The sequence below is a fragment of the Ranitomeya imitator genome, chromosome 1 (genome assembly GCF_032444005.1).
Source record: "Ranitomeya imitator isolate aRanImi1 chromosome 1, aRanImi1.pri, whole genome shotgun sequence".
NCBI lineage: Eukaryota > Metazoa > Chordata > Amphibia > Anura > Dendrobatidae > Ranitomeya > Ranitomeya imitator.
This window is the reverse complement of record NC_091282.1, coordinates 566652781-566675518: the sequence shown is the minus strand read 5'-3', so window position 1 is coordinate 566675518 and position 22738 is coordinate 566652781. Positions and strand designations below refer to the sequence as shown.

At 44.1% G+C, this 22738-nt stretch overlaps 1 protein-coding gene across 7 annotated transcripts in view; it reads right to left on the bottom strand.

Moving 5' to 3' along the window:
- PTPRS (protein tyrosine phosphatase receptor type S) overlaps nucleotides 1-22738 on the bottom strand; it is a 715207-nt gene that overhangs the window by 253728 nt on the left and 438741 nt on the right. For 4 of the 7 annotated variants that reach the window (XM_069767783.1, XM_069767782.1, XM_069767785.1 and 1 more), the window contains exon 13: nucleotides 1649-1675. The exons of the other annotated variants lie outside the window; for them this stretch is intronic. In XM_069767783.1, coding sequence (XP_069623884.1) covers nucleotides 1649-1675 — 27 coding nt within the window. The remainder of the gene's footprint in view (nucleotides 1-1648; nucleotides 1676-22738) is intronic. 7 annotated transcript variants of the gene reach the window in all.

Here is a 22738-nt window from a genome sequence, read left to right as displayed (position 1 = left end):
TTCGTCGTCAAGTGTCCCGCTGTGGCGGCATGATCGCATTGTGTAACAAAGGTGTGCACGATATTGTATACGATGTGCGCATAGTAACCAACAGCTTCTACATCGCAAACACGTCATGAAATTATCGCTCCAGCGTCGTGCATTGCGAAGTGTGACCGCAGTCTACGACGCTGGAGCGATAATGGTGCGATGCTGGAGCGTCACGGATCGTGCCGTCGTAGTGACCAAAGTGCCACTGTGAGACGGTACCTTATGCCTACCACCATCATGTATCAATGACCTATTGTATTTTGAAAGAGGAAAGCTAATAAAGCCAAGGAACGAGCCTTTTCCTATACTATAAACGCATAGACACATTTGTTTTTTTCACTTGAAAAAGATGCCGATATGGCGTTGAAACACATTGTGAAGAAAAAGCCTTTTTCCTCATCATCTTTTCTGCAGAACTGATTCACTCCAGCAGCACAGCCCACCTACGTGTTTATCCAACTGGGTCCCATAAATGGCAGTGAAGAATAAAACAATGCACACAAAAGAATACAAAAGGGTGAATATATTATCCAAAAATAAAAAAAATTAGTAGTTATTTCCAAAATTGGTTTAAAAACAACATAAGTACTCTAAATTAAAGTGTACCTCTACCAATGTTTTCAAAGTAGTTAGCGTCTGTCATTCTCAAAAAATGTATTCTTCATCTCTGACTTTTTCTTTTTTTTACTAAAGTTGCTCTTTGTTCATGATTACAAATTGCATTTAAGTTTTGTTCAATGTGAAAAGGACACCACCTTTGTATTTTCTTGTATTACCTTGCTCTACAGTTATACTACTGAGGCCAAAACTACACGTCCTGTGTTACTTCACTAGTCAAGAATACTCTACACTCAAAAGCCAATATGAATAATGTAGACAGATACAACTGTTCTTTAATACAGTTGGTCAATTCCATTTTTCCAAATTATAAATTTCAACCAAAATCAGAAGCACATGGGGAGATAGAGCTATAAGTGCCAAAATTCAGGTGCATTTTACATCAAAATACTGTCTTTCATGACTTGCACCGTATTTATGTCTTAGATACTTTCTGTACTTAGCCAAAAAAGGGTTGTGGTCTTACTGAAAAGGAGTGTGGCTTACCACAAAGGGTCATGGTCTAATGTGGAGCATCATGCGCCAAAAACTCCACCAACATTGTGGTGCACATTTCTAGCTCAAGGTAAAACTAATAAGAGGTGTAAACTTATCTAAGACTGTCTAAAAATAAGCCAAATTTATCAGACAATATGAACCACTATGATAATCTGGCAAACATTAAGACTTTCTGATATAAGTTTGCATACTGATTTGGCTTTTATCGTAAGTTATATTGCATGACTCGTTAAAGGGTTGATTGTGACGTGTAGGATCACTACTTCCAACAGGTGGCGCTATAGAGTTTAAGTCCTCTTCTTCTCTGAATAGGCAATTTGCACATTAAGAGTTAGACAGTATTGATAAATCTGCCCCAATAAATGCCAGACTAAAGCCTTTTAAAGAAAGTGCAGTTCTATTCTGTGTAGAGATGTGTGTAATGGTTGAGGTACACTTTACTTTCTCAAACATGCATCAACATCAAGTAAGACATGTTGGAGCAATAAAGGACAATACTTACATATTCAGCTGTGTCATCCTTCTCCCACTGATCAAGGAAATGCAGATAGAGGAAGAAAGAGTGATATGAATTGCAAGTGCTTAAAGGATGCAAAAGAACAAAATAAGTGGGACTATTACATTGTGGATTAAGCTAACACTAGTAGCAACCAAAAGGTTCAACCTGATGGTTTAGTACTTCTCAACCGAATTTGTATCATGTAGGCTCACAACAGCTCTTAGCCATATTTTCTATTGTTTCTAATAGCTTATAAACTCCTCAACTTTGAAATTGAAATTCCAAGAAGGAAAAGTGATGGAGCTATGGTAATCATAGGATTGACAGACATGTTATTGAAATTCAAATGATAAAAAAAGAAACAAAATTTTAAAAACATCTCAATTTATTCAGTAATAATGAGCCCCAAGTGCAAAAATACACGCACTTACAAGATTTGGCTGCTATCAATGAGGTTACTAATGGTTGTCTGGGGAATGTTCTGCCACACTGAATGCACTTGAACACTCAAATCATCAAGATCCACTGATGGCAGCTCCATTTACAGTTTCTAACCAATGACATCCCATATGTTATTGATGGGAAAACAGTCCAGAGACAGTGCAGGCAACAGAAGCACATATAGGCCATTCAGGCTGCTCCTAGCAGCACAAGTAATATGTGGTTTGGGGCTCTCTTGCTGAAAGCTGCTAAAGGGACACTTTGGAAAAAGGGACATACTACTGGTTTCACCAAATCAATGTAAGACCAAGCTGCTAGTGTGCCTATGCCATCACACACCATAATACCAAGTGTAGGACAAGTGTGATCTTACCTTTGCAAGCCTATCCATGTCATTTAAAGAAAAAAAAAGAGGTGGAACTCACCTTCCTATGGAGGTGAGAACCACCTCCATTTTTTATCTTCGCATGGACATATTTTGACTTGTTTTTTTGCTTCAGTGGGCACCCAAGATACCAGTGGCTCGATATATTTTACTATCCCTAGAAATTTAATTACGCTGGCAACAGATGCAACAGTGATGCCGGTCCTACTACCTTGTACACTGCTTATACATGGCTTTGCCCGCATGGACACCAGACTATTTGCAGCTATTATTACACTCAGATAAAAGAAAAATTCATCACTGGAAAAATAGACCTCTATTACAGCCTCCATCACTGTCTTTCTCTGATATCATTTGTAACTGGTGGCGTGAGGTCAACGGAACATTTGCTGCTGGATGTCAGGCTCGTAGAACAATGTGGTGCAAACGCCTTCTTCTCATAGTTTGTGTAGATACTGTTTGATGTTTTAGGCTTGGTATGTGACATCTAATTTAACTTGTAGTATAGAATGAATCACTACGATCTGCCCATGCAGATGCTGGCTTATGTGCACCTATTGCTGTCATTCTATTTAATCATTGTTCTTCCATCAGCTGTGCTACGCAACATTGAACAGTGTTGACATCTTGGCATACACACCAAAATGATCACAAGAACGGTGAGCAAAAATCCCAGAACCACACGGGGGGACCTAGTGAATGACCTGCACAGAGCCGGGACCACTGTAGCAAAGGCTAGTCGTGTCCCCCTGGTTAAGTCAGTACATATCTGGGCCTGTCTGAAGTTTCATAGACAGCATTTGGATTATCTAGAAAAGCATTGGGAGAATGTCATATGTAACATAGTAACATAGTTAGTAAGGCTGAAAAAAAGACATTTGTCCATCCAGTTCAGCCTATATTCCATCATAATAAATCCGCAGATGTACGTCCTTCTACAGAACCTAATAATTGTATGATACAATATTGTTCTGCTCCAGGAAGACATCCAGGCCTCTCTTGAACCCCTCGACTGAGTTCGCCATCACCACCTCCTCAGGCAAGCAATTCCAGATTCTCACTGCCCTAACAGTAAAGAATCCTCTTCTATGTTGGTGGAAAAACCTTCTCTCCTCCAGACGCAAAGAATGCCCCCTTGTGCCCGTCACCTTCCTTGGTATAAACAGATCTTCAGCGAGATATTTGTACTTATACATGGTTATTAGATCGCCCCTCAGTCGTCTTTTTTCTAGACTAAATAATCCTAATTTCGCTAATCTATCTGGGTATTGTAGTTCTCCCATCCCCTTTATTAATTTTGTTGCCCTCCTTTGTACTCTCTCTAGTTCCATTATATCCTTCCTGAGCACCGGTGCCCAAAACTGGACACAGTACTCCATGTGCGGTCTAACTTGGGATTTGTACAGAGGCAGTATAATGCTCTCATCATGTGTATCCAGACCTCTTTTAATGCACCCCATGATCCTGTTTGCCTTGGCAGCTGCTGCCTGGCACTGGCTGCTCCAGGTAAGTTTATCATTAACTAGGATCCCCAAGTCCTTCTCCCTGTCAGATTTACCCAGTGGTTTCCCGTTCAGTTTGTAATGGTGATATTGATTCGTTCTTCCCATGTGTATAACCTTACATTTATCATTGTTAAACCTCATCTGCCACCTTTCAGCCCAAGTTTCCAACTTATCCAGATCCATCTGTAGCAGAATACTATCTTCTCTTGTATTAACTGCTTTACATAGTTTTGTATCATCTGCAAATATCGATATTTTACTGTGTAAATGTTCTACCAGATCATTAATGAATATGTTGAAGAGAACAGGTCCCAATACCGACCCCTGCGGTACCCCACTGGTCACAGCGACCCAACATAGCGACACATGGTCTGATGAAACCAAAGTAGAACTGTTTGGTAGAAACAAAACTCGCCCTGTTTGGAGGAGACAGAATGCTGAGTTGCATCCAAAGAACACCATACCTACTGTGAAGCATGGGGGTGGCAACATCATGATTTGGGGCTGTTTCTCTGCAAAGGGACCAAGATGACTGATCCGTGTACATGAAAGAAGGAATGGGGCCATGTATCGTGAAATTTTGAGCGTAAACCTCCTTCCATCTGTAAGGGCATTGAAAACAAAACCTGGATGGGTCTTTCAGCATGATAATGATCCCAAGCACACCTCCACGGCAACGAATGAGTGGCTTTAAAAGAAGCACATGAAGGTCCTGGAGTGGCCTAACCAGTCTCCAGATCTCAACCCCATAGAAAACCTTTGTAGGGAGTTGAAAGTCCGTGTTGCCCAGTGTCAGGCTCAAAACATCACTCTTCTAGAGGAGAGCTGCATGTATGAATGGGCCAACATACCACCAACAGTGTGGGCCAACCTTGTGAGGACTTACAGAAAACGGTTGACCTCTGTCATTGCCAACAAAGGATATATAGCAAAATATTGAGATGAAATTTTGTTAATGACCACCATTTTCCACCATAATATGCCAAATAAATTATGCCAGATCAGACAAGGTGATTTTCTGGATTTGTTTTCTCATTTTGACTCTCATAGTTGTGGGCTACCTATGATGTCAATTACAGTCCTTTCTCATCTTTTGAAGTGGGAGAACTTGCACAATTGGTGGCTGACTAAATAATTTTTTCCCCCAATGTGTGAAGCTGACTGCTCGCAGAGTTTGGCACCCTAATGATGACGATAATGGTGCCCCCGCTCCTTGACGGCTGACCCCAAAAAACCCTAGAACACCCTAACCTCAGGTACAGTAGTGAATGAAGATCACATAAATAAAATGCATAGGGTAGACATAGTACCGTTATACTATCCCTGTAATTGCTTTGACTCGTTTAGCCAAGTATAGCTTTATCAGGAGGCTGATAAAGATTACACCTGGCAGGATCACAAACCCAGCATGGTGTGCCTGGTTAATATTTAAATAGCTCACAGAGTAAAATGTAAACACCCCTTGATCTGTAATAACACATGCCCCCTCACTGCCATATTGTGTATATAGCATTAGAAACATCTTGTCATCAGAAACTTAACTGTACATGTGAGCCAAAATCATATTAAAAAACGTATAGTGCTGGACCAGTGCTAACCTAAAGATATGAAGGTCAAGGGACTTGTGTGCATGCATGCAGAAAGCTGCTTGTATTCTAACATAAAATGCAGTACTGGTGATTGATCGTGGCAATGTTATGTTGATGTGCATCACTATTGAGGGGCGGATCTACTGCTACTATTTCTCAGTGATGCGCTCCAAGGTGGAGAGCATGCTGGTAGTGGAAAGCTCACCATTCCTTCAATATGGAACGCAGGTTACAATCATGGGGTGGGGCTACCACTACCACTTTTCAGTGATGCGCTCCACGCATTCAGGTAATAGAACTCATGCACACTCAATTCCTCCAATGTGGAATGCATGTCACCATCATTGGGCAAAAGCTGCCACAATCACTAGGTTCAGATGTTCTAGGGTTTTTTAGGGTCCGCCTTTGAGGAGCTGGGGTGTCATAATCGTCATTATTAGGGTGTCAACCGCTGCAGGTAGGCAGCTTCATATCAGGTAGGGCGATCTGATTAGGGTTAATTTATTGCACTTTTGGATATAAGCCTGATAATATATTTAGGCATATTTTTATCTGATATTGTACCTATTTGTTTCTTGGACGCGTCTCCACTCCCATAGGCGTGGAGCACATATTCATTACCTTAAAGAGTGGTACCACGTGACCGATCACACAGGAAGAAGATGTCGGCGCCTGGACAACAGAGAGAGATGTTCTCTGTTCTCAAGCTGACAGTTGGCACAGAGAAGCTGCAGCGCGCCAGCTTTGTCCTGCTTCCTGCTCATGCTACCTCTCACACAGACAGCAGCACCATTGGGTGATGTCATCATTCAGCAGCGGCTGTGCCAGAGAGAGGAATGCGATGAAGATGCTGCAGAAGAGCGATGAGTGAGCGAGTGTGTTTGTTGTGTGTGTGTGTTTGTGTGTAGCGCTGCGGAGGAATGTGCAGAGAGGTAAATGGTGTTGTGTGTTTGTGTAGGGGGAAGAGAGGGCAATGATGGGGCAAATGGGGAGAAGGCAATGATGGGGTGATGGGGTTGGTGAGGGAGGACGAAATGATGGATGTGGTGGAAAGGACAATAATGGGGGTGGTGGGGAGATGTAAATGATGGAGGTGGTAGAATGGGCAATGATGGGGGTGGGGGGACAGAGAAGATAATGATGAAGGTGGTGGAATGGGCAATGATGGGAGTGGTGGGGGAAAAGACAATGATTGGGGTGGTGGGGAGGAGGAAATTATGGAGGTGGTGGAATGGGCAATGATATGGGGTGGTGGGGGAGAAAGCAATGATGGTGGTGGAGAAGGCAATGATGGAGGTGGTGAAGAGAGCATTGATGGGCTGGGGTAGAGGACAATAATGGGAAGCGGGGGAGGAGGAAAATGAGGGGTGTTGGGGATTGGGATGGGAGGAAGGGGGACTTATAACGGACTTAGGAACAGAGGGAGGTGGAGGAAGACATTATCACTTATGTCTAACACAGTCTCTTAGTATAGAGTGGATGTTTCTATTAAGTATAACACAGTCCCTTAGTATATAGTGTACTCACTTATTATATATAGAACGTAGTTACATAGTTACATAGTTATTAAGGTTGAAGGAAGACTATAAGTCCATCTAGTTCAACCCATAGCCTAACCCAACATGCCCTAACATGTTGATCCAGAGGAAGGCAAAAAAAACCCATGTGGCAAAGAGTAAGCTCCACATTGGGGAAAAAAATTCCTTCCCGACTCCACATAGGCAATCAGACTAGTTCCCTGGATCAACACCCTATCAAGGAATCTAGTGTATATACCCTGTAACATTATACTTTTCCAGAAAGGTATCCAGTCTCCTCTTAAATTTAAGTAATGAATCACTCATTATAACATCATACGGCAGAGAGTTCCATAGTCTCACTGCTCTTACAGTAAAGAATCTGCATCTGTTATTATGCTTAAACCTTTTTTCCTCCAAACGCAGAGGATGCCCCCTTGTCCCGGTTTCAGGTCTATGATTAAAAAGATCATCAGAAAGGTCTTTGTACTGTCCCCTCATATATTTATACATTAAAATAAGATCACCCCTTAGTCTTCGTTTTTCCAAACTAAATAGCCCCAAGTGTAATAACCTATCTTGGTATTGCAGACCCCCCAGTCCTCTAATAACCTTGGTCGCTCTTCTCTGCACCCGCTCTAGTTCAGCTATGTCTTTCTTATACACCGGAGACCAGAACTGTGCATAGTATTCTAAGTGTGGTCGAACTAGTGACTTGTATAGAGGTAAAATTATGTTCTCCTCATGAGTATCTATGCCTCTTTTAATGCATCCCATTATTTTATTTGCCTTTGTAGCAGCTGCCTGACACTGGCCACTGAATATGAGTTTGTCATTCACCCATACACCCAGGTCTTTTTCATTGATGGTTTTGCCCAGAGATTTAGAATTAAGCACATAATTATACATCTTATTACTTCTACCCAAGTGCATGACCTTACATTTATCCCCATTAAAGCTCATTTGCCATTTATCAGCCCAAGCTTCTAGTTTACATAAATCATCCTGTAATATAAAATTGCCCTCCTCTGTATTGATTACCCTGTAGAGTTTAGTGTCATCTGCAAATATTGAAATTCTACTCTGAATGCCCCCTACAAGGTCATTAATAAATATGTTAAAAAGAAGAGGGCCCAACTTACCCTCATCTGAATTAATATTCTTTTTAACCCTAAAAGAGCATATACAGAAATTACTGACTAGCCAACCATTACATTTAGAAATTCTTTCTTCATTACTGTGTAGTGTAAAGAACAAACATATATGGAGTCTAAATAACCTCTACAGTCACTTCAATAGAGATACATCTTGTTTTAAAAATATATACATGAAAAAATGGGAATCGGACCTTAACATTTCTTTACAAGTTGAGCAATGGGACAAGGCCATTAACCCCTTTACCCCCAAGGGTGGTTTGCACTTTAATGACCGGGCCAATTTTTAAAATTCTGACCACTGTCCCTTTGTGAGGTTATAACTCTGGAACGCTTCAACGGATCCCAGTGATTCTGACATTGTTTTCTCGTGACATATTGTACTTCATGACAATGGTAAAAATTCTTTGATAGTACCTGCGTTTATTTGTGAAAAAAACGGAAATTTGGCGAAATTATGAAAATTTCGCAATTTTCCAAATTTGAATTTTTATGCAATTAAATCACAGAGATATGTCACACAAAATACTTAATAAGTAACATTTCCCACATGTCTACTTTACATCAGCACAATTTTGGAACCAAAATTTTTTTTTGTTAGGGAGTTATAAGAGTTAAAAGTTGACCAGCAATTTCTCATTTCTACAACACCATTTTTTTTTAGGGACCACATCTCATTTGAAGTCATTTTGAGGTGTCTATATGATAGAAAATACCCAAGTGTGACACCATTCTAAAAACTACACCCCTCAAGATGCTCAAAACCATATTTAAGAAGTTTATTAACACTTCTGGTGCTTCACAGGAATTTTTTGAATGTTTAAATAAAAATGAACATTTAACTTTTTTCACAAAATATTTAATTCAGCTCCAATTTGTTTTATTTTACCAAGGGTAACAGAAGAAAATGAACCCCAAACATTGTTGTAAAATTTGTCCTGAGTACGCCAATACCCCAAATGTGGGGGTAAACCACTGTTTGGGCGCATGGCAGAGCTCGGAAGCGAAGGAGCGCCATTTGACTTTTCAATGCAAAATTGACTGGAATTGAGATGGGACGCCATGTTTCGTTTGGAGAGCCCCTGATGTGCCTAAACATTGAAACCCTCCACAAGTGACACCATTTTGGAAAGTAGACCCCCTAAGGAACTTATCTAGAGGTGTGGTGAGCACTTTGACCCACCAAGTGCTTCACAGAAGTTTATAATGTAGAACCGTAAAAATAAAAAATCATATTTTTTCACAAAAATTAACTTTCCGCCCCCAATTTTTTTTCCCAAGGGTAAGAGAAGAAATTGGACCCCTAAAGTTGTTGTACAATTTGTCCTGAGTACGCTGATACCCCATATGTGGGGGTAAACCACTGTTTGGGCGGATGGGAGAGCTCGGAAGGGAAGGAGCGCCGTTTGACTTTTCAATGCAAAATTGACAGGAATTGAGATGGGACGCCATGTTGCGTTTGGAGATCCCCTGATGTGCCTAAACATTGAAACCCCCACAAGTGACACCATTTTGGAAAGTAGACCCCCTAAGGAACTTATCTAGAGGTGTGGTGAGCACTTTGACCCACCAAGTGCTTCACAGAAGTTTATAATGTAGAACCGTAAAAATAAAAAATCATATTTTTTCACAAAAATTATCTTTTCGCCCCCAATTTTTTATTTTCTCAAGGGTAAGAAAAGAAATTGGACCCCAAAAGTTGTTGTACAGTTTGTCCTGAGTACGCTGATACCCCATATGTGCGGGTAAACCCCTGTTTGGGCGGATGGGAGAGCTCGGAAGGGAAGGAGCGCCGTTTGACTTTTCAATGCAAAATTGACAGGAATTGAGATGGGACGCCATGTTGCGTTTGGAGAGCCACTGATGTGCCTAAACATTGAAACCCCCCACAAGTGACACCATTTTGGAAAGTAGACCCCCTAAGGAACTTATCTACATGTGTCGTGAGCGCTTTGACCCACCAAGGGCTTCACAGAAGTTTATAATGGAGAGCCGTAAAAATAAAACAAAATTTTTTTCCCACAAAAATTATTTTTTAGCCCCCAGTTTTGTATTTTCCCGAGGGTAACAGGAGAAATTGGACCCCAAAATTTGTTGTCCAATTTGTCCTGAGTGCGCTGATACCCCATATGTGGGGGGGAACCACTGTTTGGGCGCATGGGAGGGCTCGGAAGGGAAGGAGCTCCATTTGGAATGCAGACTTAGATGGAATGGTCTGCAGGTGTCACATTGCATTTGCAGAGCCCCTAATGTACCGAAACAGTAGAAACCCCCCACAAAGTGACACCATTTTGGAAACTAGACCCCCTAAGGAACTCAACTAGATGTGTTGTGAGAGCTTTGAACCCCCAAGTGTTTCACTACAGTTTGTAACGCAGAGCCGTGAAAATTAAAAAAAAAAATCTTTCCCGCCAAAAAATATAGTTCTTACCGATAACGGTATTTCTCTGAGCCCATGACGGCACCACGGAGAGAGGGGATCCGCCCACCAAGGACAGGAAACCTACGGATAAAAAGGCGGTACCACTCTCCTGCATCAGTTGTTTATATAGATAATGATGGGAGACTACTAAGACATTTGTAAAAATTTTAACTGTTTAGCATAACAAGATACCGCGTGACTTTAAATTATAATAGACTATGGCACTATTCCATGTGTGCACCCATAAGTGAAGGGAGGGAATGTACGGGTGCCGTCATGGGCTCAGAGAAATACCGTTATCGGTAAGAACTATATTTTTCTCTGATCGCCCATGACGGCACCACGGAGAGAATTACATAGATAGTACATTCAGGGAGGGACCACTGCCTCCAGAACCCTTTTACCAAAAGTAAGGTCTGAAGAGGAGATTAGATCCAATCTATAGTGCCTATAGAATGTGGATGGTGAGGACCAGGTAGCAGCTCTACATATCTGGTCTATGGAAGCTCCGGCCTTCTCCGCCCAGGAAGTTGCTACTGCCCTTGTTGAGTGAGCTTTAACCTCCCCGGGAACGGGCATCCCACTTGCTGAGTATGCTAGGCTGATGGCGTCCGTGATCCATCTTGCTATGGTGGCTTTAGATGCTTTTTTCCCCTTCCGGGGACCCTGGAAACACACAAACAGAGAGGAATCCTCCCTACTCTCTCTAGTGACTTCTAGGTAATGTAAGAGACATCTCCTTACATCTAGTGTATGTAGATTTTGTTCCTCCTTATTTTTAGGATTGGGACAGAAGGAGGGAAGAGATATCTCTTGAGACCTGTGAAATTTTGAAGCCACTTTCGGGAGATATGCTGGGTCTGTTTTTAAAACAACCCTATCCTCTAGAAATTGTGTGTGAGGAGGCCTGGCTGAAAGGGCCTGCAAGTCGCTGACCCTACGGGCAGAAGTAAGGGCGACTAAAAGAGCTGTCTTGAGGGATAGCGTTTTTATTGTAGATTCATGTAATGGTTCAAATGGAGGACTAGTCAGGGCTTTAAGGACCAAATTTAAGTCCCACTGAGGAACCACTTTTACTGGCAGAGGCCTAGATCTTCCTGCCGCCCTAATGAATCTAGAGACCCACCTATTTGAAGCCAAGTCAAAATTAAATAGAGCACCTAATGCTGCCACATGGACTTTTAGGGTACTGGTGGCTAACCCCATTTCCAACCCGTTTTGCAAGAACTCTAAAATGGCATTAATAGGAATTTCTTTCCCTATTTTAGCGCCTGAAACGGACAGGAACTTTTTCCATATTTTGCCGTACTGTTTTGTTGTAACCGGCTTCCTACTTTTCAACAGAGTTGAAATTAACCCTGAAGAGAACCCTCTGCTTTCTAATATTTTCCTCTCAAGAGCCAGGCTGTCAAGTGTAAGTTCTTGACCCGCGGATGATAGATTGGGCCCTGTGACAACAGATCCTGTAGGTCTGGCAATACCCAAGGGTCGGATATCGACATCTTTCTCATCCATGAGAACCAAGGTCTCTTCGGCCAGAACGGGGCAATTAATATGACCAACGCCCCGTCCTCCCGAATCTTCCTCAGCACTGCTGGAATCAAAATGAGAGGAGGAAAGGCATAGACCAGATGGTGACCCCAAGAAATCAGGAAAGCATCCAGGGCTACTGGGTTCCCCATGGGAGATAGAGAGCAAAAGGCGGCTACTTTTTTGTTTAAATGGCTCGCGAAGAGATCTATTTTGGGAACCCCCCATTTCTGAGTGATCTGGGTAAATATGCCTGGATTTAGTTCCCATTCTCCCTGTTTTAGGCTGGAACGACTGAGGAAGTCTGCCTTGTAATTGTCTATCCCTTTTATGTGTAGACTTGTCAGGGATAGAAGGTTGTTTTCGGCTATCTGAAGGATCGAGTTGGCCACTTCCATTAGACTTTTGGAACGGGTACCCCCCTGATGGTTTATATACGATACTACCACCTGATTGTCCGACATCACCCTCACATGGTGAGATTGAAGGACCCCCAGGAATTCCTGAAGGGCAAATTTTACTGCCAGGAGTTCCTTCATATTGGAGGAATTGTTTGCAAGGGACGGGGACCAAATGCCCTGAGCTACAAGGTCGCCCAGATGAGCCCCCCACCCTGAGGGGCTTGCGTCCGTTGTTAGGACCTTTGATATCGGGATTACCCATGGAACTCCCTGGGAAAGATTTTCCTGCAATGTCCACCAAGTTAGAGAGAGATTGGTGCGAGGAGACAATGTTAACCGCCCGTCTAAATGCTCTCCTAGGCGGATTTGCTCGGACAGTAGCTGCCATTGGAGATCCCTGGAATGTAGTTGGGCCCACTGGACTGCCGGGATGCAAGAGGTCATAGAGCCTAACAGTGACATGCCCTGTCGGAGAGTTATAGAGGGGAGAGATTGTACTCTTGATGCTAAGCTTTTTATCTTTTGTAATTTGCCCTCTGGGAGCCGGCATTCCATTTTTCTGGAGTCTAGAGTGAGACCTAGGTACTCCTGAACCTGAGAAGGCACCAGTTTGGATTTCTCTAGGTTTATTAGCCAGCCCAGGTTTTTTAGAGATTGAATCACTAAATCTAGCTGATTCTTGCAATGTTGCTGGGAGGAGCCTATCACCAGGAAATCGTCCAGATATGGAACGATCAGGGTGTTTTCTTCCCTGAGGTGAGCCATTACCTCCGCGACCAGCTTTGTAAAAACCCTCGGGGCTATTGCTAGGCCGAATGGAAGAGCTGTAAACTGGAAGTGTCTTAGGACTCCCTTGATGTGGATTGCCATTCTGAGGAATCTCTGGTGATCCTTGTGTATTGGGACGTGATAATATGCGTCCTTCAAGTCCAGGACCACCATGAAACACTGAGGAAACAGCATTTTGATTGATGACTTTATCGTTTCCATTTTGAATGCTTGAACCTCTAAGTAATTGTTTAGATTCTTCAGATTGATAATGGTCCTGAAGGAACCATCTGGTTTTTTCCTCAGGAATAGAGGGGAATAGTACCCTTGCCCTCTTTCTTGAGGGGGAACTTCTAGGAGTACTCCTTTTTTTACTAACCCCACAATCTCGTTTTCTAGAGTTAACTGTTCTTCTGCTGAGGATCTGGTAGATGTTACCTTGAAGGAGGGACGAGGGTACCTCTTGAATGTTAACCTCAGTCCTGATTCTATGATGTTTAGGATCCAATGACTGGAGGTGATCTTTTTCCAGGCTGGGAGAAAGAGAGATAATCTCCCTCCCACCTGGGGTGAACCTTCATTGTGGAGGTTTCTTGCTGTCATTGAGGTTTTTATTGAAGATAAATCCTTTATTTTTATTTTTCTTATCGTCCCACTTCCCCTGGCCTTTCCCTGGGTTCTTACGGAAAAACCTCTTGTTCCGAAAGGGCTTCCGATAAGAGGGGAGACCCAGAGAGGGGAAGGACTTTTTCTTGTCCCCGGCTTTCTCTAAGATGTCGTCTAGAGTCGACCCAAACAGAAACTCCCCTTCACAGGGGATGGTACAGAGTTTCGTTTTCGTTTGTAGGTCGCCTGGCCAATTCTTAAGCCAGAGGGCGCGCCTGGCCGCATTAGCAAACACTGCTGCTCTGGCGGATAGCCTGATGGAGTCGGCCGAGGCATCGGCTAGGAAGGCCGCAGCCCCCCTCATTACGGGTAATGTATCCAGAATTAAGTCTCGGGAAGTTTTCCCCTTTAACTGACCCTCTAGCTGGTTCAGCCAGATCATCAGGGAGCGCGAAGTGCATGCAGCTGCAACTGCCGGCTTCAGGCCTCCTCCCGCTGCCTCCCAAGAGCCCTTGAGAAATGCATCTGCCTTTTTGTCCATTGGGTCCTTCAGAACCCCCATGTCCTCAAACGGGAGGGCGAATTTCTTTGAGGCTTTAGCAATTGCCACGTCTAATTTCGGGGCCTTCTCCCAAAAGGAGCACGATTCTTCCTCGAAGGGATATTTCCTTTTTGGAGTTAAGAGCGTCTTCCTCATGGGCTTTTTCCATTCCTTCTTAATTAGGGCTGCAATTGCTTCGTTAAGCGGAAAAGCTCTCCTCTTTTTCTGTTCTAGGCCTCCAAACATAATGTCTTGTACTGTTTTTTTAGGATGGGAGTCTACCAACCCCATGGTGCTTCTTACTGCCTTTATGAGGCCATCAGTATCCTCTAGTGGGAAACAGTTATGTCCCCCCGAGGAAGAAGTAGATGATGAGGATGAGTCGGAGGAGACGGAGGACGCTGAACTCTCACTACCACTTTCGGATTTTGAGGCTGGAGATGGAGACCTATGCCTGGTCTTTCTCCTTTTTTTTCCACTTTTTAGTGACCTAAAAGTGTCCTCTACTTGTTCTTTAATTAGGCTCTTAAGATCTGAAGCAAACCCTGGAAGGTTTTCAGACACAGTTTGTTGAATGCAAGTATTGCATAGTCTTTTATCACATGTAGGTGGAAGGTCCTCTCTACAGATGGCGCAACTTTTGTGTTTAGTTTTAGCTACGCTTTTCCTCCCCTAAAAAGAGACAAATAACAATCTTACTGTCTCTGACATTCACGAAGATCCACTTACCACCTCCAGGACCCATAAATACCGATTGGGGGTTCTCTGCCTCTGGCTTTCTCCCCGACGCCGTACTGGACTCCTTACTGTGTTGAGACCTTTGGCGTTCTTTGCTGGTGTCCTGGTGCACTTTCTGCTGCCGCCTTTTTTGCTGCTGCTGCTGCTGTGGCGATACTGCAGGTGGAGGTGATTCGGGCGGAGGTGATGCTGGGTCACTCATACTGCTGCTGGTCTGCGTGCCTTGAACTCGGCTGAGTTGTCGCTCCTATTCCCCTTGAAGCTCCTGCCTATTACTGCAGAGCCACCAAGAGGATGAGGGTTCTACTATTTGAACCCTCCCGCCGCTTCCCTGCACCTGCGCAGTAGCGACTGATCATATGAGGAGCGGTCGGCGCCTGCGCAGTAATCCGACTCAAAAACCACGCTCTAGCGGTAATCCGCGCCATCCGACCGGAAGACCCGCCGGCGCCTGCGCAGTGCGCATCAAGCGCCCCGCCGAAACATACCGGCGGCTTCAGAAGCACCCCCGGCGCCTGCGCAATGCACACCAAGCGCCCGGCTGGAGCCACGCCGGCGCCTGCGCAGAGCGCGCCCCGGCCAGAAGCCCCGCCGGCGCCCACGCAGTGTACACCAAGCGCCCGGCTGGAGCCACGCCGGCGCCTGCGCAGAGCGCACCAAGCGCCCGGCCGGAAGCACCGCCGGCGCCTGCGCATACCGGCGCTCTGCAGACCTCGCGAGACCCAGCTGGATACCGGGCCTGCGCAAAGCAGCGCCCGGAAGCAGATATGCGCTGCTGACCGGCACCCCCGGTCCTATGCAGCCCCAGTAGCACAATACCTGCACGCCTGATGGCGATGCAGTGTGCAGACTGACGCTTGATTTAGGGAGGGTCGTGCTGCACCTCCCGCAACCACAGAGGGACCCCCCTGGATGTTGCCGCTGCTGCATCTTACCTGGGGAGGTGACCGCGAACTCCTTGTCACCTCCCCCGCACACCCTGTCGGCCCACTGGCTCCCAGCGGTGGCGCTTCGGGTCACCACCCTAGCCGAGGCAGAGGGACCCCAGCTGCCTGAATCGGACTGGTTGGCCCCGGATCCAACGACGAACTGGTAAGTCCGTAGGTCTCCCATCAAGGACAGGAAACCAACTGATGCAGGAGAGTGGTACCGCCTTTTTATCCGTAGGTTTCCTGTCCTTGGTGGGCGGATCCCCTCTCTCCGTGGTGCCGTCATGGGCGATCAGAGAAATTATTTTTTAGCCCCCAGTTTTGTATTTTCCCAAGGGTAACAGGAGAAATTGGACCCCAAAAGTTGTTCTCCTATTTCTCCTGAGTACATTGATACCCCATATGTTGGGGTAAACCCCTGTTTGGGCACACGGGAGAGCTCGGAAGGGAAGAAGCACTGTTTTACTTTTTCAACGCAGAATTGGCTGGAATTGAGATCGGACGCCATGTCGCATTTGGAGAGCTCCTGATGTGCCTAAACAGTGGAAACCCCCCAATTATAACTGAAACCCTAATCCAAACACACCCCTAACCCTAATCCCAACAGTAACCCTAACCACACCTCTAACCCTGACACACCCCTAACCCTAATCCCAACCCTATTTCCAACTGTAAATGTAATCTAAACCCTAACCGTAACTTTAGCCCCAACCCTAACTGTAGCCTTAACCCTAGCCCTAACTCTAACCCTAGCCCTAACCCTAGCCCTAACTCTAACCCTAGCCCTAACCCTAGCCCTAATGGAAAAATGGAAATAAATACATTTTTTTAATTTTTCCCTAACTAAGGGGGTTATGAAGGGGGGTTTCATCTACTTTTATAGCGGGTTTTTTAGCGGATTTTTATGATTGGCAGCCGTCACACACTAAAAGACGCTTTTTATTGCAAAAAATATTTTTTGCGTTACCACATTTTGAGAGCTATAATTTTTCCATATTTTGGTTCACAGAGTCATGTGAGGTCTTGTTTTTTGCGGGACGAGTTGACGTTTTTATTGGTAACATTTTTGGGCACGTTACATTTTTTGATCGCTTTTTATTCCGATTTTTGTGAGGCAGAATGACCAAAAACCAGCTATTCATGAATTTCTTTTGGGGGAGGCGTTTATACCGTTCCGCGTTTGGTAAAATTGATGAATCAGTTTTATTCTTCGGGTCAGTACGATTACAGCGACATCTCATTTATATCATTTTTTTATGTTTTGGCGCTTTTATACGATAAAAACTATTTTATAGATAAAATAATTATTTTTGCATCGCTTTATTCTCAGGACTATAACTTTTTTTTTTTTTTTGCTGATGATGCTGTATGGCGGCTCGTTTTTTGCGGGACAAGATGATGCTTTCAGCGGTATCATGGTTATTTATATCTGTCTTTTTGATCGCGTGTTATTCCACTTTTTATTCGGCGGTATGATAATAAAGCGTTGTTTTTTGCCTCTTTTTTTTTTTTTTTTTCTTACGGTGTTTACTGAAGGGGTTAACTAGTGGGCCAGTATTATAGGTCGGGCCGTTACGGACGCGGCGATACTAAATATGTGTACTTTTATTGTTTTTTTTTATTTAGATAAAGAAATGTATTTAGGGGAATAATATTTTTTTTTTTTTTTTTTTTTTTTTACACATTTTGAAAATTTTTTTTTTACTTTTTTACATTGTCCCAGGGGGGGATATCACAGATCGGTGATCTGCCAGTTTGCACAGCACTCTGTCAGATCACCGATCTGAGAGCAGTGCAGGCTGCTTCACAGTGCCTGCTCTAAGCAGGCTCTGTGAAGCCACCTCCCTCCCTGCAGGACCCTGATCCGCGGCCATCTTGGATCCGGGCCTGGAACAAGCAGGGAGGGAGGTAAGACCCTCGCAGCAACGCGATCACATCGCGTTGCTGCGGGGGGCTCAGGGAAGCAGGCAGGGAGCCCCCTCCCTGCGCGATTCTTCCCTGCACCGCCGGCACATCGCGATCATATTTGATCGCGGTGTGCCGGGGGTTAATGTGCCGGGAGCGGTCCGTGACCGCTCCTGGCACATAGTGCCGGATGTCAGCTGCGATAGGCAGCTGACACCCGGCCGCGATCGGCCGCGCTCCCCCCGTGAGCGCCGCCGATCGCGCTGGACGTACTATCCCGTCCGTGGTCATAGGGGCCCACCCCACCTAGACGGGATAGTACGTCCGATGTCAGAAAGGGGTTAAGGATACATACATGTCTACCATTTCAATGGCTCTACAGGAGTCCTACTTCAAGGTGATCACACGTGGGTACTACACACCAATTAGACTTGCGCATATATATCAGGATCACTCTCCTTTGTGCTGGAGGAAGTGCGGATATCAAGGAAATCTTTTTCATCTTTTTTGGGGCTGCCCGAAAATAAAACCTCTATGGTCAAAAGTTTCATTTCATATTAATATATTTTTTAAAAATGTTGTGATTACTCCCCAGAGGGCTCTCCTTTCTCTGGACATGGAAGGAATTGATCCTCAGGTCAAATGCATCCTAATACATATATTTCTAGTAGTCAAAAGTACAATAGCACTCTGGTGGAAACAATCAATCAGATTCACCCAGCTTTACAGATATTCTGGATAAAATCTATCAGCATAGTGCATTAGAATGGAGATTTGCTGCCAACAAAATATCTGAAAAAATGGAAGATTTGGAATGACAAGTTTTGTAAAGAGTAAATCTCTTGTAGTCATGCAAAGTGGATAAAGATTGTTACTTTATATCTCTTTCCAATGCATTGCATAAGAAAAATTGTAGTATTTTCTATTCAAAAGATCATATTTAATGTCTTTTTTTTCTTGTCTATTCAAGATTGATATTTGGTTCTCTAATTATATTGATTCCCTTTTCCCTCACCCTTTTTTTTTTCTCCAATGTTAACCCCTTCCCCATCTTCCCTTCCCTTTATCCCCTACCATTTCTTATGCAAAATTTCAATAATAATATTTAAAAAGAAAAAGAAACAAAAAAAAAAAAGAAGAGGGCCTAATACTGAGCCCTGTGGTACCCACTGCTAACCGCTACCCAGTCCGAGTGTGCTCCATTAATAACCACCCTTTGTTTCCTATCCCTGAGCCAGCTCTCAACCCACTTGCACATATTTTCCCCTATCCCCATTATTCTCATTTTATGTATCAACCTTTTGTGTGGCACCGTATCAAAAGCTTTTGAAAAGTCCATATACACTACATCCACTGGGTTCCCTTGGTCCAATCCGGAACTTACCTCTTCATAGAAACTGATCAAATTAGTCTGACATGAACTGTCCCTAGTAAACCCGTGCTGATACTGGGTCATGAGGTTATTCCTCTTCAGATACTCCAGCATAGCATCCCTTAGAATGCCCTCCAGGATTTTACCCACAGTAGAGGTTAAGCTTACTGGCCTATAATTTCCGAGTTCAGTTTTTGTCCCCTTTTTGAATATTGGCACCACATTTGCTATACGCCAGTCCTGTGGTACAGACCCTGTTATTATGGAGTCTTTAAAGATTAAAAATAATGGTCTATCAATGACTGTACTTAATTCCTGCAGTACTCGAGGGTGTATCCCATCCGGGCCCGGAGATTTGTCAATTTTTGTGATTTTTAGACGCCGCCGCACTTCCTGCTGGGTTAAGCAGGTGACATTTAATTGGGAATTTTTATCACTAGTCATTTTGTCTGCCATGGGATTTTCTTGTGTAAATACTGATGAAAAAAAGTCATTTAGCATATTGGCTTTTTCCTCATCCTCATCCACCATTTCACCCAGACTATTTTTAAGGGGGCCAACACTATCATTTTTTAGTTTCTTACTATTTATCTAGTTAAAGAATATTTTAGGATTATTTTTACTCTCTCTGGCAATGAGTCTCTCTGTCTCAATCTTTGCTGCCTTGATTTGCTTTTTACAGAATTTAATTTTCTGTATTTATTTAATGCATCGTCACTACCTACTTCCTTTAATTCTCTAAATGCTTTCTTTTTGTCACTTATTGCGCCCCTTACAGCTCTATTTAGCCATATTGGTTTCCTCCTATTTCTAGTATGTTTATTCCCATACGGTATATACTGTGCACAGGTCCTGTTATGACCTGGTGGTCAGGACAATAATGGACCTGGTGGTTAAGAGCACACGGAAAGACCTGATAGTTACAAATAATGTAGGACGAGCTCTGAGATGTGGGAACTCTGCTGACCGCAATCCCTAATCCTATCACGCACACTAGAAATAGCCGTGGATTGCTCCTAACGCTCCCTATGCAACTCGGCACAGCCTAAGGAACTAGCTAGCCCTGAAGATAGTAAAATAAAGCCTACCTTGCCTCAGAGAAATTCCCCAAAGGAAAAGGCAGCCCCCCACATATAATGACTGTGAGTAAAGATGAAAATACAAACACAGAGATGAAATAGATTTAGCAAAGTGAGGCCCGACTTACTGAACAGACTGAGGATAGGAAAGGATGCTTTGCGATCAGCACAAAAACCTACAAAAGACCACGCAGAGGGCGCAAAAAGACCCTCCGCACTGACTCACGGTGCAGAGGCGCTCCCTCTGCGTCCCAGAGCTACCAGCAAGCAAGACAACAATAAAAATAGCAAGCTGGACAGAAAAATAGCAAACCAAAGAAAATACAAGCAGGAACTTAGCTTCTGCTGGGAAGACAGGTGACAAGAACGATCCAGGAGTGAACTAGACCAATACTGGAACATTGACAGGTGGCATGGAGCAAAGATCTAAGTGGAGTTAAATAGAGCAGCCAGCTAACGAATTAACCTCGTCACCTGTGGAAGGAAACTCAGAAACACCCACCAGAGGAAGTCCATGGACAGAACCAGCCGAAGTACCATTCATGACCACAGGAGGGAGCCCGACAACAGAATTCACAACAGTACCCCCCCTTGAGGAGAGGTCACCGAACCCTCACCAGAGCCCCCAGGCCGACCAGGATGAGCCAAATGAAAGGCACGAACCAGATTGGCAGCATGAACATCAGAGGCAAAAACCCAGGAATTATCTTCCTGACCATAACCCTTCCACTTGACCAGGTACTGGAGTTTCCGTCTCGAAATACGAGAATCCAAAATCTTCTCCACCACATACTCCAACTCCCCCTCAACCAACACCGGGGCAGGAGGATCAACGGATAGAACCACAGGCGCCACGTATCTCCGCAATAACGACCTATGGAACACATTATGGATGGCAAAAGAAGCAGGAAGGGCCAAACGAAATGACACAGGATTGATAACCTCAGAAATCTTATACGGACCAATGAAACGAGGCATAAACTTAGGAGAGGAAACCTTCATAGGAACATAACGAGACGACAACCAAACCAAATCCCCAACACGAAGTCGGGGACCCACACAGCGCCGGCGGTTAGCGAAACGTTGAGCCTTCTCCTGGGACAATGTCAAATTGTCCACCACATGAGTCCAAATCTGCTGCAACCTATCCACCACAGTATCTACACCAGGACAGTCCGAAGACTCAACCTGCCCTGAAGAGAAACGAGGATGGAAACCAGAATTGCAGAAAAACGGCAAAACCAAAGTAGCCGAGCTGGCCCGATTATTAAGGGCGAACTCAGCCAACGGCAAAAAGGACACCCAATCATCCTGATCAGCAGAAACGAAGCATCTCAGATATGTTTCCAAAGTTTGATTAGTTCGTTCGGTTTGGCCATTTGTCTGAGGATGAAAAGCCGAGGAAAAAGACAAATCAATGCCCATCCTAGCACAAAAGGATCGCCAAAACCTCGAAACAAACTCGGAACCTCTGTCAGAAACTATGTTCTCCAGAATACCATGTAAACGAACCACATGCTGGAAAAATAATGGCACCAAATCAGAGGAGGAAGGCAATTTAGACAAAGGTACCAAATGGACCATCTTAGAAAAGCGATCACAAACCACCCAAATGACCGACATCTTTTGAGAGACGGGGAGATCCGAAATAAATTCCATAGAAATATGCGTCCAGGGCCTCTTCGGGACCGGCAAGGGCAAAAGCAACCCACTGGCACGAGAACAGCAGGGCTTAGCCTGAGCACAAGTCCCACAGGACTGCACAAAAGAACGCACATAATAATAATAATAATAATAATCTTTATTTATATAGCGCCAACATATTCCGCAGCGCTTTACAGTTTAACAGTTTCAAACACAAAAGTCATAAGTAACAACGTTAACAATACAATAATTAAAGCAAAATAAGACGACCCTGCTCGTGAGAGCTTACAATCTACAATGAGGAGGGGGAGATGCAAAGTACAGGTGTGTATTTACAATGATGTATTTACAATCATGGTCTAGCCATCTTCAGGGGTTGGGGAATAGATGGGGATAGTGAATGGGCTACACACACACAAACATAACTTTGATTAGTGAACGTGATAGGCCGCTCTGAACAAATGTGTTTTGAGCGAGCGCCTAAAACTATGCAAATTATGGATGGTCCTAATATCTTGGGGTAGAGCATTCCAGAGGATTGGCGCAGCACGGGAGAAGTCTTGGAGT